Source organism: Oncorhynchus tshawytscha, linkage group LG34, assembly GCF_018296145.1.
Source record: "Oncorhynchus tshawytscha isolate Ot180627B linkage group LG34, Otsh_v2.0, whole genome shotgun sequence".
NCBI classification, from domain to species: Eukaryota; Metazoa; Chordata; class Actinopteri; order Salmoniformes; family Salmonidae; genus Oncorhynchus; species Oncorhynchus tshawytscha.
This window is the reverse complement of record NC_056462.1, coordinates 1,241,973-1,259,648: the sequence shown is the minus strand read 5'-3', so window position 1 is coordinate 1,259,648 and position 17,676 is coordinate 1,241,973. Positions and strand designations below refer to the sequence as shown.

The 17,676-nt window shown below is 39.7% G+C and overlaps 1 protein-coding gene across 1 annotated transcript; it reads left to right on the top strand.

Annotated features, from left to right (window-relative positions):
• Positions 1–5,705: 5,705 nt before the first annotated feature.
• Positions 5,706–10,727, top strand: LOC112239125 (AT-rich interactive domain-containing protein 1A-like). The gene is made up of 12 exons (XM_042312145.1): positions 5,706–5,777; positions 6,197–6,264; positions 6,757–6,822; positions 6,994–7,068; positions 7,331–7,384; positions 7,489–7,560; positions 7,894–7,923; positions 8,730–8,768; positions 8,872–8,922; positions 9,653–9,730; positions 10,003–10,037; positions 10,128–10,727. The coding sequence occupies exons 2-11, from the start codon at positions 6,211–6,213 to the stop codon at positions 10,021–10,023; spliced, it is 540 nt and encodes a 179-aa protein (XP_042168079.1). The 5' UTR covers positions 5,706–5,777; positions 6,197–6,210; the 3' UTR covers positions 10,024–10,037; positions 10,128–10,727.
• Positions 10,728–17,676: the final 6,949 nt, after the last annotated feature.

Genomic DNA, 17,676 nt, shown 5'->3' with positions numbered 1-17,676 from the left:
TCGTGAAGAAGGCGCAGCAGCGCCTCTTCAACCTCAGGAGGCTGAAGAAATTCGGCTTGTCAGGGAGCATCGAGAGCATCCTGGCGGGCTGTATCACCGCCTGGTACAGCAACTGCTCCGCCCTCAACCGTAAGGCTCTCCAGAGGGTAGTGAGGTCTGCACAACGCATCACCGGGGGCAAACTACCTGCCCTCCAGGACATCTACACCACCCGATGTTACAGGAAGGCCATAAAGATCATCAAGGACATCAACCACCCGAGCCACTGCCTGTTCACCCCGCTATCATCCAGAAGGCGAGGTCAGTACAGGTGCATCAAAGCTGGGACCGAGAGACTGAAAAACAGCTTCTATCTCAAGGCCATCAGACTGTTAAACAGCCACCACTAACATTGAGTGGCTGCTGCCAACACACTGACACTGACACAACTCCAGCCACTTTAATAATGGGAATTGATGGGAAATGATGTAAATATATCACTAGCCACTTTAAACAATGCTACCTTATATAATGTTTACATACCCTACATTATTCATCTCATATGCATACGTATATACTGTACTCTATATCATCGACTGCATCCTTATGTAATACATGTATCACTAGCCACTTTAACTATGCCACTTTGTTTACATACTCATCTCATATGTATGTACTGTACTCGATATCAGCTACTGTATCTTGCCTATGCTGCTCTGTACCATCACTCATTCATATATCCTTATGTACATATTCTTTATCCCCTTACACTGTGTATAAGACAGTAGTTTTGGAATTGTTAGTTAGATTACTTGTTGGTTATTACTGCATTGTCGGAACTAGAAGCACAAGCATTTCGCTACACTCGCATTAACATCTGCTAACCATGTGTATGTGACAAATAAAATTTGATTTGATTTGACTAGCAGGTGTCCCCATACTATTGGTCATGTAGTGTATCTCAGTAATACTTTATATGAAGGGGGTATACCTAACACCATTATGAAACCAGTCATAACACCTTTATAATTGTTGCAATATTGTTATAACAACCTTCATAACACATTTATTCTAAACCAAAATAAAAGCTCCCTCAAATAAAACTGAAATTCACATTTTTACTGTCACAGCACCCACATTTCTGAGACTTTTCGCACAACAGGTGGGGTGATGCGCAGGGTCAGCATTTTGATCAAGGCCATAATGGCAGTATGAGATAGCACCAGTCCTGCGTGTAGAATCGTTATTATACATAACTGGCGCAACAGAGTTGTCCCAAAAGTGCAACTCCAGGCAGGCTTCAGCAAATGCTCAAAGTGTTAATACTATTTCAACCCTGGCACTTGAGCAATTGTTTGCCTTTGTAATGTGGTAGTTAGCAATCTTAGCTAATACCTGAAGAATTGTATTAGCTCCACAAACTATTACCTTTATCTTAGCAGGCTAACACAATCTTATAACATCAGCAACTACAGTATCTGGCTCATTCCCACCAGATGTTATATTGCTAACATGGAATAGTTAATAGTCTGGGAACAAAACACTTTTCAGTGAATTTGTATTCATAGTTTTGAAAACAAGTATCTTAAAACTTGTGTTAAGACAGGCAGCCACATTCTGATCTTTTCTCAATTATTGGGCCTATCTGACATATATTTTCCCCAATGTGTGACAGCAAAAATACAATTAACACATTGTAATAATATAATTGTATAGATCAATCAAAGAACAATCAAAACAAAGAAGGCTATTAAAAAAATACTTTAAAATATATATATATATATATATATAAAGTGTCCCCAAGTTTTATGTCATAGGTTTTACCACCTTCACTCATTAGAGAGAGAGACAAGAACCTTGAGCATTTTCTCCAGTGCCAAACTGTTATTAGGGGTTGGGTCTATATTAAAGAAAAGGATTAGGAATCACACCTTTTAAGCATATCATAAATGCAATTCAAGAGTTACCAAGAAGCTACATCAGTGTGAATGCACAAATCTCATATGAGTGCATTTAAATGGCATCCCAATTCCTCTTTTTTTTAATTGGTATTTTGACCAATCAGAATTGCACTTTTGCCAATAGTGGAACGCAGAAACACAAAGCTGAGCGTGGACAATCAGAAAAAAAAAGATCAGATATGAAGACAAATCTGAATTGGGTTCATAGGCTTAACACAGCCTAAAATATTCAATCCAGATTTTTATGTTTTTATATTTAACCATTATTTTAAATATTGTTATTCTATTCAGCATCATCGTTCGTTCTCTACAGCAATTGCGTAGATTTAAGAAAGCACAGGGGTCTGATGATGCCTCTAGGTAGAACCTGGGTTAGAAATGACAGACAGAGAATGTGCTAAAACTATTATTTTGTGTCTGTGAGACCCGGGCCTCCCGAGCAGTGCAGCGGTCTAAGGCAATACATAATTTGCACAATTGGCCATGTGCATGTAATTGTGATGGACACTGTAGGATATGTTTAGAACTACAAATGAACTTTCTTCTGTCGACTCTTGTTTTTTTAATGTCACAATTCCAACATGTAACGGCAGATTTCCTCTCGACAGACTGGCGGCTCTGACAGCTCAGGACAGACGGGAGACTCTGGCGGCTCAGGACAGACGGGAGACTCTGGCGGCTCAGGACAGACGGGAGACTCTGGCGGCTCAGGACAGACGGGAGACTCTGGCGGCTCAGGACAGACGGGAGACTCTGGCGGCTCAGGACAGACGGGAGACTCTGGCGGCTCAGGACAGACGGGAGACTCTGGCGGCTCAGGACAGACGGGAGACTCTGGCGGCGCTGGAGAGGCGGAAGCACCTGTAGGCAGAAGACGGAGAGACAGCCTGGTGCGGGGGGCTGCCACCGGAGGGCTGGTGCGTGGAGGTGGCACTGGATAGACCGGACTGTGCAGGCGCACTGGAGATCTTGAGCACCGAGCCTGCCCAACCTTACCTGGTTGACTGCTCTCGGTATCCAGGCCAGTGCGGCGAGGTGTTTCTCACACAGAAACAAACACCTACAAACCAACAGTGAAACCCAGGCTACCTAAGTATGATTCTCAATCAGAGACAACTAACGACACCTGCCTCTGATTGAGAACCATACTAGGCCGAAAAAGAAACCAAACATAGAAAAACAAACATAGACTGCCCGCCCCAACTCACGACCTGACCATACTAAAAAAAGACAAAACAAAGGAAATAAAGGTCAGAACGTGACTCAACCCTCCTACTTTATCTGGGCTTGGGATGGGCAAAAGTGACCCAAAAGAGACACTCTGGCGGGGTTACTTAGTTTTTTATTTGATTTATTTGTTTGATTTTTAGTTTAGTTTTCTGAATTTGGTTTGGTTTTTAACCTTATGGCCCACTTAGGAGCCTACAACAAGTCACAGTAAAACATGAACATTTTTAATCATAACATTTTTAATTTTTTTTGCATACAATCTACATTATCAATCTAAATGGACCAAAAAGAGATAAAAGATAAAACGTTCAATGGCAATGTGAGAAAATTATGGTAACTAGTCTGGCCCTAATTCAGGTTAATTGTTTTTTTAATGTAAGCCAGGGAGGGATCAGCCAGCGGCGGCTTCCCGCATGCGCGATTCATTTCCAGTCTAGGGGTGAACATCTCCTGCTCTGACTGCAGCTGGGAGGGACTGCTGCAGGAGGACTGGGCTGCCTGTGACTACTTTGGGAAAGGGGTGGGGCCCATGGTAGCACCCGCTGCTTGTTGAGAAGAGTAAGAACGATAAGTGCTTTCAAGTCAGAGTCTCCAAAAGTCTCCAAAAACACCAGAAAAAGTCGCTAGATTTGTCGCTAGTCGCTTTTTTGAAAATGAGTCGCTAAAGGGGTCTGAATACTCGCTAAATATAGCGACAAAAATGCTAAGTTGGCAACACTGGATGCATGGCTCTCGACCTTCACCGCTCCCTAGTCCACACAGGAGTTGCAGCGATGCGACAAGACTGTAAATATGAAATGGATATCAGGAAATTCTGGAGAAAAGTAGTAAAAAAGAGTTTGAATAATAATAAATAAAAAATGTCTAAAAAGTTCACTGGGACTCCTTGACAACATTCTAAGCGTTTGAGCCAACCAAAAGGTACAAATTGGATGGCTCCATCCGTGACATTTCAAGCTAGCTGTGGAGTGAGCTTATGCTACTCTTCTTAAGGGCCACATAAATTATGAGAATATGTTGCCTGTAAAATCATCATCGTAAAGTCATTTTAGAAGTCACTTCTTTTTTGTCAACAATACAAAAAAGTGAGGATAAGACAATTAGGTGGAATACTATGACTCTGTTGTTAGTTTTGCGAAGAAATAACAAACATCCTTCACTTTAGGTAGACTCAACTATACACAAATTAAACAGCAGTATCGGATCAACTTGCACAAGGTTAAACTTCTGCAACTTCACAGCTCAGGAGGCTTCTAAGCTGCTGATGGGAGGACGGCTCTTAATAATGGCTAGAATGGAGTGGGAAAACGTGTTTGATGTGTTCGATACCATTCCATTGATTCTGTTCCAGCCACTACTATGATTATTTTTGGCCTAACTGCTATTAGCCCATACAAACGCATAACAGATTTAATACATTGAACAACAGACAGTCCCTCCCAAATAATCGAAAGGAAGTTAGTTCTGAAGTGTCGGCCCAATTTTTATTACATTTTTGACATGTATTTAACCCCTTATTTTTGGTACTCAACAGTCTCAATATACAGTATGCTTCCATTCATTTTCTCAACTGCTACTGGGGGACCTTCGGACTAGTCTTGTGAGGCCTGTGGGAGGTCTAGAGCAAAACAACCGACATGTACGTGTTTGTGAGAGCCTCACCTTTCCACAGAGGTGTGTAGCCCAAATTGTTCAGAAGCTGCAGACAGAAGTTGGCAGATCGGCTGTACCGACTTCAGACAAGCCACAAGACGCTTGCGGGAAAGCAAAACAGAGAACAAACTTGCCATACAAAACATGGTTATGTAACAATCTGTCAGTTTAAGCTAGAGATATCAGATTTGGATGCGTCTCAATCCACTGCATCCACCGGTGTCGCACTTCTGCATCTGATGTGAAAGGTGACAGAGCAAAGAGCAGTGTTTGTCAGACCATGGGACAAGGTTTGGCCTAAAAACTACTATGACCACTCTATACAAAGATGAGACTCCCACGAACACCATGGTGTTATCAATTGGATTGGTAATAAACTTTACCAGCTTACAGTACACTTGATGTTGCATTGTGTCATTGTTTAAGATAATTTTTAATGAATTGTTGTTGAATATGGTTTGTTTACTATAATTTCACACAGGGAAATAGAAAGCTTGTTACATACACACTAAGTATTAAAACACTACCGTTGACGCTTTGAAAGAAGGTCAAAGATTACAGCAACAAAGCAGATTACACTTAAAGACTATACAATATCATGCAATATCATTGGATAAAGCAAATTTACTGACAGCATTTGGATTGAATTCAAATGTACAAAATAATATTCCCTGTTTGTGATAAGATATGTGCTTTTCAATAAATGTGCTGAAGTGTGCACTATTGCAGACCGTGTAATTGTCCATGCTCTGCTATTATGATTACTATACTATATCTGACCACTGTCATTTACCAAAGCTCACGACTAGACAGCCCTATTCTCATTCACTAAGTGATGTCACAGCAGGTCAATGTTGGTTGGCTGAAATCTCAACTGACACTGTTTAAAAGCAGAGATAGATCTCTGCACTGTATGACCCTCCATATTCCTCATCTATACTGGTATCACCAAAGGTAATGTGAATAGAACTTGTCTATTTAAAATGCATTTAATCTGGATGTTGTACAAAGTAATGGTATGGGATTCTTTATTCTTATGAATTTACAGAATGCTTTGGGTACCTAAGGATTCTCACAACAACATTGCAAGTGTTAATATCTTTAATAGAGTTAAGTTTAACAATCAAAGTGTCTCTATAGTGTCCCACACTACACAGAGTTATTGTTCGACTTTTATAAGTGTTAGGCTTTTAAGACTTTCACAGAATTTCTGTAAGCAATATGTTAAAAATGAACACAGACCAACACTGGTTATTGTTGCAGTCATTCAACACTGGTGATCAGTGTTAAAATATGTATTGTGTAATAGAGATTACTACTTTTCGACACTGGAGGGTGTTAACTTAACAATTTACCTCTCTTTCATGTGCAAGGTTCTACTTTGAAAATGAAGATCACCATTATGTGCCTTTGTTTGGCCAGCTCAATATCTGCTGCTCCAGTAAGTTTGAAAAAATGGGCAAGGAAAACTTTACCACTGTTTTATCTTAAGAATAGGAATTTGAATACACATAGAAAGTGGATACGCAAGGGTGTGCGTCACAATGGAAAAACATGTAAACACAACTGGAGACTCCCGTGTCATTTTCGGAGACAGGTTATTGACATGGCATCGCTACGGTAGCTAGTTTATAAGCAATTGTTAACTACCGTTGAATACTTTGAACTGGCTAGCTAATCGTCTTGTCTAACAAAACAATTCACTTAGCCTATTAGTTACCTTTTGATATTCTATGACGTCTTCACTTTCCAAGCTTATCATGATCTATTTCCAGAATCTGGACTTAAAATAACTTAGTTGGGTGTTAAGAGTTCAGAGCACATTATTCACGCTCATTTTCCACTGAGTGTCTGTCAACAGTCTGTCATTTCTTTAAATTGACTATGGCTTTGTCAAAATTGTGATTGTTTAGTATTTGTTCAATATTCACAGCGTCAACATTACTTCAATTACATGCCCCACTATGGGGATCCAAGGCAATCAGGACCACCCACACAAGTAAGAACAAATGCATATTGTAATATTCTACTTGCATTCTGTTGGTCACCTTCTTTCTTAGGTGTGGTTCAACATAGTATGAAACAATACATAACATGAGAAGATTAAGTACTGAAATTAATTTAAGAGGACAGTTTTGTTTGACCTTTGACCCAAGTGTTTAATCCCCAGGTGAATGAAGGCCTCTACCCAGCAGGCCAGCCTTACCCTCAGCCTGGACTCAACGGCCCTGTCAGCATGGAAATAGTACGCTCTTACACTATGAGACCTCTCTAAAATGATATGATCAAAGAATTGTCTTTTTATTGACTTAATGACCTACTTAGCAATTACTTACTTCATTATTTACTTTCACTAGACTTATCACTTGTCTATTTAATTCAGACTATGATGAGTAATCATCTTGAACTTTAGCAGTTATACTGGAGTTTTGTCTTAATTACATAGTAGAGTCATTTTATTTATTTGTAATGTGTAACTGTTTTGTTTGATTTACTTTATATTACAGGTGTTTCCACAGAGATTCCCTGGATGGTCTACTGGTGGCCAGATCAATGGACCAGTAAATACTATAGATACTACTAAAACATACTTCACCTTCTTTAATATATCAACCATCTTCCACGTTGAACATTCCTTTTAACTTTCCCATTTCATTTCTTTCAGCAGTCCTATCCCTCTCAAGCCTTCATCAAATATTCCCTACCTAAGGCCCCAGGAAGAAAGAGTGTAGAAATTGTAAGTGTTGTCTCAAGTTGAGTTACTTATCCCTCCTCAGAATTAGAGGTGTTGTAGTATGTGAATAAATCTCTCTCTTCAATTACAGCTATATGAAATTTGATAGGCACTATTTAAGTTCAGTTGACTCATGACTTTAAGTGGCTAAAGTTAAGACATGGTACATTCCAAATTGCACAGCAGGAAATTAGTGTTGTTATACTGTATGTGTTTTGTAAGGGAACCCATCCATTTAATATCTTACTTAAGCACAGATCACATTGAATGTATTTTATCTATATACTGCAGTAGTTTAATGACTGTTTCTCTGTTTCTTTTCCCCCCATATTAAAGTACTACCCCTATGACTTTGTGCAGCAAAAGGTAAATCCTGATATCATTTACTTGTTTACATCTAATCATTATATTTCAGTGGGACCTGGATCAGAGTAGATGAGCAGAATTGAACCATTTGAAATCCAGGGCATAGCTCATGGAGCGGTGCTCGCTCACAACTCCTGCTCTCCATGTCCTTTCCAACACTCTCTCTGCTAAAATCCGCTCTGCACTCATAAGAAAAAGAAATGCTGCTCCAATTTTAACCAAAAGGCATTCATTTTTGTGACTACCTGGACCTACCATTTGTATTGAAACAATCAAATGATTTTAATAAAAATGATTTGAATTAACATGAAAAGGTGATTGTAAGAAGTGCACATCATTTAAAATAGGCCACATGTCATATTAAACAGCATATAAACACTGTAAATAGGTCAAAAGAAACACACGTTTGGCCAGTCTGTGGCTTCAGGCTCATGCAATGGTGCATGGAGAGCAGGCCAGTAGCAGAGAATATCCTCTCCAAACTTGCACACTTTTTCTTTAGGTAGTTCTAAAGGTTTTTAGGAAAATTAACCCAATCAAAATGAAAAGCTCCTTGAACGCCTGGCATATTGCTATTGATTTGATAATAACAAAAATGAACGAAACGTTAAAGAGATCTGATTTGTAGTTTATAAATACTTTGCTGCAATGATCCACTTAGTTTTCTACCCACCTCCTACCTTACTTTTAGCATGTGCACGTAGTACGGTTAAATATCAATAATATGTTTAATCTGTTGTAAACATTTGTAATTAGTTAATCCATTCTATCTTTAAAGGAAGTTTGAGCTATATTTTTTGTTTTAGATGATGCCAAATATCCCTCAGATGCCACAGATTCCAAATGTGAGTACAAAGTTTAATCAGTCAAAAAAATGTAATAAATAATTTCATTAATTTTCAGATTGATGTTGGAATTTATGTATCTTTTTGCTTTATCTTTTCACAGCTGTTCCCGAATGAATATCAACCACAAACTGTGCCACAGCAAAGACCCAATGTAGGACATCCCTTTCCTGACCTTTAGTTATTGTAATGGGTGCAAAGATGTACACGTTTCCTTGACTACAGATGCTATAGAGCAGGGGTCAAAGTGGAGTATTACGGCCAAATCTCAAAATATATACAATTTTAAAACATTTTTTATTTTTATGAATATTGCTAGCAACAACAAGTTAAAATTAAATTTTGAGAAAGGATCAGTTGAAAGGGTTTAGAGGGTGAAATACAACGCAATGTAATAATATTACGCCACAATTGATGTTCTTGGGCCTTATATGCAAAACATGGGCCTGGGAGGCTTACAGGGATATTGGTATCCACAGTGGTCATCAATTATAAAAATGTTCAACTAAAATCTTCTTGTATTCGCCTAAATGTTTTGAACATAATTCACTGTAATTTAAGCTTTACAATTGCTAAATGTTATTCCTGCCCCAAATAAACATTTTCAGAGTTGCTGGGAATTAACTTAAAACTGCAACATGCAAAGTGGAGGCCTTTAAAATGTTATTTCCAGTGTCAAAGACGTAGTCTGGCCAAACACTACAGAGGTCATAGTAAAACTGCTTGTATGCTATTTTTTTATTGAACTCTAAAGTAAGAGTTGTGTTCTAATGGTATGAGGGGGTCCCTCATGAATTTGTTATCACAAAAGGTGTCCCAGACACAAACATTTTGGAAACCCCTGCTCTGGTGTCCAAGACAACAGGTGCTCTTTTTTTCTGCAGATCCAATTCCCACCAAACTCCCAGCTTCCTCATTCCCAGGATCCTTTGCAGCCAGCTCAGCAGGAGCAGACAGGCCAGGTTGGAAAGCTAGAACTCTATCTATCATAACTATATGTACAACTTCTTTCCTGAACATCATTTGGAAAAGATGTACCTTTTTTTCACATACTCTTTTACTATATGTCATCTGTAGTATAAGCAATACAACAATGACAGTGAACTTTTGACTGAAATTTATGATTTTTTTTTTGTTGACTGATTTATGTTTTTTCTACCTACTCATTTAGAAGATGTCATCTATAGCTTAGGGGGAATCCAAGAATGACAGTGACATTTTTCTTTGTCCACAGGTACCTCATGTGCAACCATAGAATGGAAACTGAAGGTAAGTCTTAATTATGCTGTAAAGTCCTTTGACAACAAAATGAAGACACAATATATTTTGTTCATTACATTATTCCTGCTGTTCTTTTAGTTACCAGCTTGAAGGAAGTACAAAGTCTGCCGACCCAGAGAAGACCAGATGATTTGCTGCTTCAATGTGGCCTTTTGTTTTTAATTGGGGTATTTACAGTAGTATGGTTATGAGTGTCAATGTAGAGTGTTAATCTACTGTCCTTTAGAGTTTTTCCCCTTGAAGTTTCTAGCGAAGGCTATTGTAATTAGTATAATAAGCATGCATCATTGATATTACAGTGGGCAATAGAGAGTATGGGTGGACATTTATCTGCCTTACAATTTTAATTTAAGCCATGTATTTTAGTAAAGGCAATTAAAGTATGTTTTACAAGCAATCGTTGAGTGTTTTCCCTGTATAATATCTTTGTGTGAATTTGGAGTAGAATAAGTTATTTGATTAAACAGTTCATTTTATTCAATTATTCTTTAACAGTACAATATCTGTAGGTGTTCATTTCAGTTGATAAGTGTGGATCGATGGATATCTGTTGATAATAAATATCAATGTCCATTAGTTTATAGTTCCCACTTACTTTACTGCAAAAGGAGTTACCATTAACTGTAATGCTTCATGGCCATAAAAGTCAAAAATGTATAATAAAGTTTTGAATTTAAACAGTCATATCACAGTTCTTTTGCTAAGCCTTATATTGGCCAATTTTGACTATAGAATAAGCATTGACTGTCACTCCAAAATACATTTCACTGTATAGGCCTCCAAATCGACATAAATGTATATTGTGTGTTGTAGAGTAACAGAATTGCAAACCAAAAGAAAGTCTTCTGGTTCCTACAGTAGCAGCCAGGTTCAATGGGATGATCCTACAAAATAAACAAATAAGAGAAACATTACCAACAAGTACACTACAGGACCAGATGTATGTGGACACCTGCTCGTCTGGACCTAGCTTTGGGGCAGGTAACGTTGTACTGGCATTCGCCAAACCCAGATTAGTCCGTCAGACTGCCAGATGGGGAAGCGTGTTTCCACTGCTCCAGAGTCCAATGGCGGCGAGCTATACAAAACTCAAAACGACACTTGGCATTGCGTATGGTGATCTTAGGCTTGTGTGCAGCTTTTTGGCCATGGAAACCCATTCTGATGTTGCTTCTGGAGGCAGTTTGGAATTCGGTAATGAGTTTTGCAACTGAGGACAGACGATTTTTACTCTCTACGCACCTCAGCATTCGGTGGTCCCTTTCTGTGAGCTTGTGTGGCCTACCACTTCGTGGCTGAGCCGTTGTTACTCCCAGAGGTTTCCAATAACAGTGTGAACAGTTGGCCGGTGCAGCTCTTACTGGGCAGAAATTTGACTAACTCACTTGTTGGAAAGGTGGCATCCTATGCCGGTGCCACGTTGAAAGTCACTGAGCTCTTGCTTTTAGGCTTCCTATCAAGTAATTGCAGATCAGTGATTAACTCAAGGGAGTCAGAAAGGATACAAGTATTAAAACCAGGCCTAATACAGTGCCTTTAGAAATTAGTCACACCCCACTGTCACGCCCTGACCATAGAGAGCCCTCGGTTCTCTATGGTGTTTAGGTCAGAGTGTGACTGGGGGGGGGTGTGTTCTAGTCGTTTATTTTCTAAGTGGCTGATTTGTATGGTTCCCAATTAGAGGCAGCTGGTAATCGTTGCCTCTAATTGCAGATCATATTTAGGAAGCCCTTTCTCCCACCTGCTTTGTGGGATATTGTTTTGGTTAGTGCTTTGTGGGCGCTGTGATGGCACGTTTGTTATTCTTTGTAAGTTTCACTATTAAATATAATGTGGAACTCTACGCACGCTGCGCATTGGTCCACTCATTTCAAAAACCGTGACACCCACATTCTACAGCCTGAATTCAAAATGGATTAAATATATATTTTTATTTTATATGTTTACATAGAATACCTCAATGACAAAGTGAAATTATGTTTTTAGAAATGTTTGCAAATTTATTGAAAATGAAATACAGAAATATCTCGTTGAGTCAATACAGGTTAGACTTTTGGGCTGTAATCACCTTTTGCAGTGATTACAGCTGTGAATCTTTCTGGGTAAGTCTCTAAGAGCTTTAAGCACCTGGGTTGTACAATATTTGCAATATTTGCACATTATTCTTTAAAAATATATATATACAGTGTTGTAACAATGTACAAATGTTTAAATTACACAAGGGAAATAAATAAGCATAAATATGGGTTGTATTTACAATGGTGTTTTTTCTACACTGGTTGCCCTTTTCTTGTGGCAACAGGTCACAAATCTTGCTGCTGTGATGACACACTGTGGAATTTCACCCAGTAGATATGGGAGTTTATCAAAATTGGATTTGTTTTCGAATTCTTTGTGGATCTGTGTTATCTGAGGGAAATATGTCTCTCTAATATGGTCATACATTGGGCAGGAGGTTAGGAAGTGCAGCTCAGTTTCCACCTCATTTTGTGGGCAGTGAGCACATAGCCTGTCTTCTCTTGAGAGCCATGTCTGCCTACGGTGGCCTTTCTCAATAGCAAGGCTATGCTCACTGAGTCTGTACATAGTCAAAGCTTTCCTTAAGTTTGGGTCAGTCACAGTGGTCAGGTATTCTGCCACTGTGTACTCTCTGTTTAAGGCCAAATTGCATTCTAGCTTGCTCTGTTTTTTTTGTTAATTCTTTCCAAAGTGTCAAGTAATTATCTTTTTTTTTTCTCATGATTTGGTTGGGTCTAATTGTGCAGTTGTCCTGGGGCTCTGTGGGGTGTGTTTGTGTTTGTGAACAGAGCCCCAGGACCAGCTTGCTTAAAGGTCTCTTCTCCAGGTTCATCTCTCTGTAGGTGATGGCTTTGTTATGGAAGGTTTGGGAAACGCTTCCTTTTAGGTGGTTGTAGAATTTAACAGCTCTTTTCTGGATTTTGAAAATTAGTGGGTATCGGCCTAATTCTGCTCTGCATGCATTATTTGGTGTTCTACGTTGTACACGGAGGATATTTTTGCAGAATTCTGCATGCAGAGTCTCAATTTGGTGTTTGTCCCATTTTGTGAAGTCTTGGTTGGTGAGCGGACTCCAGACCTCACAACCATGAAGGGCAATGGGCTCTATGACTGATTCAAGTATTTTTAGCCAGATCCTAATTGGTATGTTGAATTTTATGTTCCTTTTGATGGCATAGAATGCCCTTCTTGCCTTGTCTCTCAGATCGTTCACAGCTTTGTGGAAGTTACCTGTGGCGCTGATGTTTAGGCCAAGGTATGTATAGTTTTTGGTGTGCTCTAGGGCATCAGTATCTAGATGGAATTTGTATTTGTGGTCTTGGCGACTGGACATTTTTTGGAACACCATTATTTTGGTCTTACTGAGATTTACTGTCAGGGCCCAGGTCTGACAGAATCTGTGCAGAAGATCTAGTTGCTGCTGTAGGCCCTCATTGGTTGGTGACAGAAGCACCAGATCATCAGCAAACAGTAGACATTTGACTTCGGATTCTAGTAGGGTGAGGCCGGGTGCTGCAGACTTTTCTAGTGCCCGCGCCAATTTGTTGATATATGTTGAAGAGGGTGGGGCTTAAGCTGCATCCCTGTCTCACCCCATGACCCTGTGTGAAGAAATGTGTGTGTTTTTTGCCAATTTTAACCGCACACTTGTTGTTTGTGTACATGGATTTTATAATGTCGTATGTTTTACTCCCAACACCACTTTTCATCAATTTGTATAGCAGACCCTCATGCCAAATTGAGTCGAAGGCTTTTTTGAAATCAACAAAGCATGAGAAGACTTTGCCTTTGTTTTGGTTTGTTTGCTTGTCAATTAGGGTGTGTAGGGTGAATACATGGTCTGTTGTACGGTAATTTGGTAAAAAGCCAATTTGACATTTGCTCAGTACATTGTTTTCATTGAGGAAATGTACGAGTCTGCTGTTAATGATAATGCAGAGGATTTTCCCAAGGTTACTGTTGACGCATATTCCACGGTAGTTGTTGGGGTCAAATTTGTCTCCACATTTGTGGATTGGGGTGATCAGTCCTTGGTTCCAAAAATTGGGGAAGATGCCAGAGCTAAGGATGATGTTGAAGTATAGCCAATTGGAATTTGTCTGTATATTTGATCATTTCATTAAGGATACCATCAACACCACAGGCCTTTTTGGGTTGGAGGGTTTATATTTTGTCCTGTAACTCATTCAAGGTAATTGTAGAATCCAGTGGGTTCTGGTAGTCTTCAATAGTTGATTCTAAGATTTGTATTTGATCATGTATATGTTTTTGCTCTTTATTCTTTGTTATAGAGCCAAAACGATTGGAGAAGTGGTTTACCCATACATCTCCATTTTGGATAGATAATTCTTCGGGTTGTTGTTTGTTTAGTGTTTTCCAATTTTCCCAGAAGTGGTTAGAGTCTATGGATTCTTCAATTACATTGAGCTGATTTCTGACGTGCTGTTCCTTCTTTTTCCATAGTGAATTTCTGTATTGTTTTAGTGATTCACCATAGTGAAGTCGTGGACTAGATTTTTGCATTCTTCATCAAACCATTTGCCATTGTTGTTCATTTTCTTTGTGTTTCTATTTGAGATTTGATAGGGAAGCTGAGAGGTCAAATATACTGTTAAGAATTTCTACTGCCAAGTTTACACCTTCACTATTGCAGTGGAACGTTTTGCCCAGAAAAGGGATTGAATTTTGTTGTTGCCTAATTGTTTTTTTTGGTAGGTTTCCAAACTGCATTCCTTCCATCTATAGCAGTTCCTTTAGCTTTGATGCCTCATGATTGAGTATTGCTCTTTTCAAGTAGACTGTGATTTTGCTGTGGTCTGATAGAGGTGTCAGTGGGCTGACTGTGAACGCACCGAGAGACTCTGGGTTGAGGTCAGTGATAAAGTAGTCTACAGTACTACTGCCAAGAGATGAGCTATAGGTGTACCTACCATAGGAGTCCCCTCGAAGCATACCATTGACTATGTACATACCCAGCGTGCGACAGAGCTGCAGGAGTTGTGACCCGTTTTTGTTGGTTATGTTGTCATAGTTGTGCCTAGGGGGGCATATGTGGGAGGGAATGCTGTTTACCTATTGCAGATTCAGTCTTCCCAACCCGGTGCAGGTCTTCAATTTTGTTTCTGGTGTCCTTTGACAGCTCTTTGGTCTTGGCCATAGTGGAGTTTGGAGTGTGACTGTTTGAGGTTGTGGACAGGTGTCTTTTATACTGATAACAATTTCAAACAGGTGCCATTAATACAGGTAACGAGTAGAGGACAGAGGAGCCTCTTAAAGAAGAAGTTACAGGTCTGTGAGAGCCAGAAATCTTGCTTGTTTGTAGGTGACCAAATGCTTATTTTCCACCATAATTTGCAAATAAATTCATAAAGAATCCTACAATGTGATTTTCTGGATTTTTTTTCTAATTTTGTCTGTCATAGTTGAAGTGTACCTATGATGAAAATTACAGGTCCCTCTCATCTTTTTAAGTGGGAGAACTTGCACAATTGGTGGCTGAGTAAATCCTTTTTTGCCCCACTGTATATGTATTACATCAAGATGCAGTAGATGATATAGAGTACAGTATATACATATACATATGAGATGAGTAATGTAGGGTATGTAAACATTATATTAAGTGGCATTGTTTAAAGTGGCTAGTGATACCTTTTTTTTTTACATCCATTCCCATCATTTTCCATTATTAAAGTGGCTGGAGTTGAGTCAGTATGTTGGCAGCAGCCACTCAATGTTAGTAGTAGCTGTTTAACAGTCTGATGGTCTTGAGATAGAAGCTGTTTTTCAGTCTCTCAGTCCCTGCTTTGATGCACCTGTACTGACCTCGCCTTCTGGATGATAGCGGGGTGAACAGGCAGTGGCATACCCCCCTCCCCCACCCCTCTTCTTACCAGAAAGATGCTTGTTTCTGTCAGCGTGATGCGTGAAGAAACCAGCTGGCTGCACCGACTCCGATAGAGTCTCTCGAGTGAGCCATGTTTCCGTGAAGCAAAGAACGTTACAGTCTCTGATGTCGCTCTGGAATGCTACCCTTGCTCGGATTTCATCAACCTTGTTGTCAAGAGACTGGACATTGGCGAGTAGTATGTTAGGGAGTGGTGCGCGATGTACCCGTCTCTGGAGCCTTACCAGAAGACCGCTTCGTTTGCCACTTTTACGGTGCCGTTGTTTTGGGTCGCCGGCTGGTAGTTCAGTAGTTCCTCCCGACTCTATGTAATGAAACCTAAGATTACCTGGGGTACCAATGTAAGAAATAACACGTAAAAAAACTAAATACTGCATAGTTTCCTAGGAACGCGAAGCGAGGCAGCCATCTTTGTCGGCGCCGGAAGCACAGGGGCCCGATGAAGCCTCTGGTTAGAACCTGGGTTAGAAATGACAGACATGTAGAGAATGTGCTAAAACTATTATTTTGTGTCTGTGAGACCCGGGCCTCCCGAGTGGTGCAGCGGTCTAAGGCAATGCATCGCAGTGCTAGCTGCATTACTACAGATCTGGGTTCGATCCCAGCCTGTGTCGCAGCAGTCCACGACCGGGAGACCTATGAGGCAGCTCACAATTGGCCAAGCGTTGTCCCGGGAAAAAGAGGGTTTGGCCGACTGGGTTATCTTGTCCCATTGAAGCTTGGCGGGGTTTGTGTTTTGGAGGATGCATGGCTCTCGACCTTCACCACTCCCGAGTCCACACAGGAGTTGCTGTGATGGGACAAGACTGTAACTACTAATTGGATATCACAAAATTCTGGAGAAAATGTAGTAAAAAAATGAACAATAATAAATAAAAAATAAATAAATAAAAAAGTTTACTGTGACACCCATGTTACCGATTCAGCTCATACTTGGCTCGAACTCGGGACCTCTGCTTTGCTACACAAGTGACCACCCTCCTTGACAACATTCTAAGCGTTCGAGCCAACCAAAAAGGTACCAATTGGATGGGTCCATCCGTGACATTTCAAGCGAGCTGTGGGGCGAGCTTATGCTACATTCTTAAGGGCCACATAAATTATGAGAATATGTTGCCTGTAAAATCATCATCATAAAGTCATTTTAGAAGTTACTTCTTTTTTTTGTTAAAAAGACAAAAAATAAAACAAATCAACAAAAGTCAGATTTCAAATGTTATCATATAGTGAGGATAAGACAATTAGGTGGAATACTATGACTCTGTGTTGTTAGTTTTGCGAAGAAATAACATACATCCTTCACTTTAGGTAGACTCAACTATACACAAATTAAACAGCAGTATCGGATCAACTTGCACAAGGTTAAACTTCTCCACAGTATACACTTGAACATTCACAGCTCAGGAGGCTTCTAAGCTGCTGATGGGAGGACGGCTCTTAATAATGGCTAGAATGGAGTGGGAAAACGTGTTTGATGTGTTCGATACCATTCCATTGATTCTGTTCCAGCCACTACTATGATTATTTTTGGCCTAACTGCTATTAGCCCATACAAACGCATAACAGATTTAATACATTGAACAACAGATAGTGCCTCCCAAATAATCGAAAGGAAGTTAGTTCTGAAGTGTCGGCCCAATTTTTATTACATTTTTGACATGTATTTAACCCCTTATTTTTGGCACTCAACAGTCTCAATATACA

Bases quoted from the DNA above. Each gene is read 5' to 3' on its own strand.
- LOC112239125 (XM_042312145.1), top strand. From the start codon at position 6,211: ATGAAGATCACCATTATGTGCCTTTGTTTGGCCAGCTCAATATCTGCT. The intron at 6,265-6,756 runs GTAAGTTTGAAA...CAATATTCACAG, and splicing joins GCTCAATATCTGCTGCTCCA to CGTCAACATTACTTCAATTA. The intron at 7,924-8,729 runs GTAAATCCTGAT...TTTTTGTTTTAG, and splicing joins ATGACTTTGTGCAGCAAAAG to ATGATGCCAAATATCCCTCA.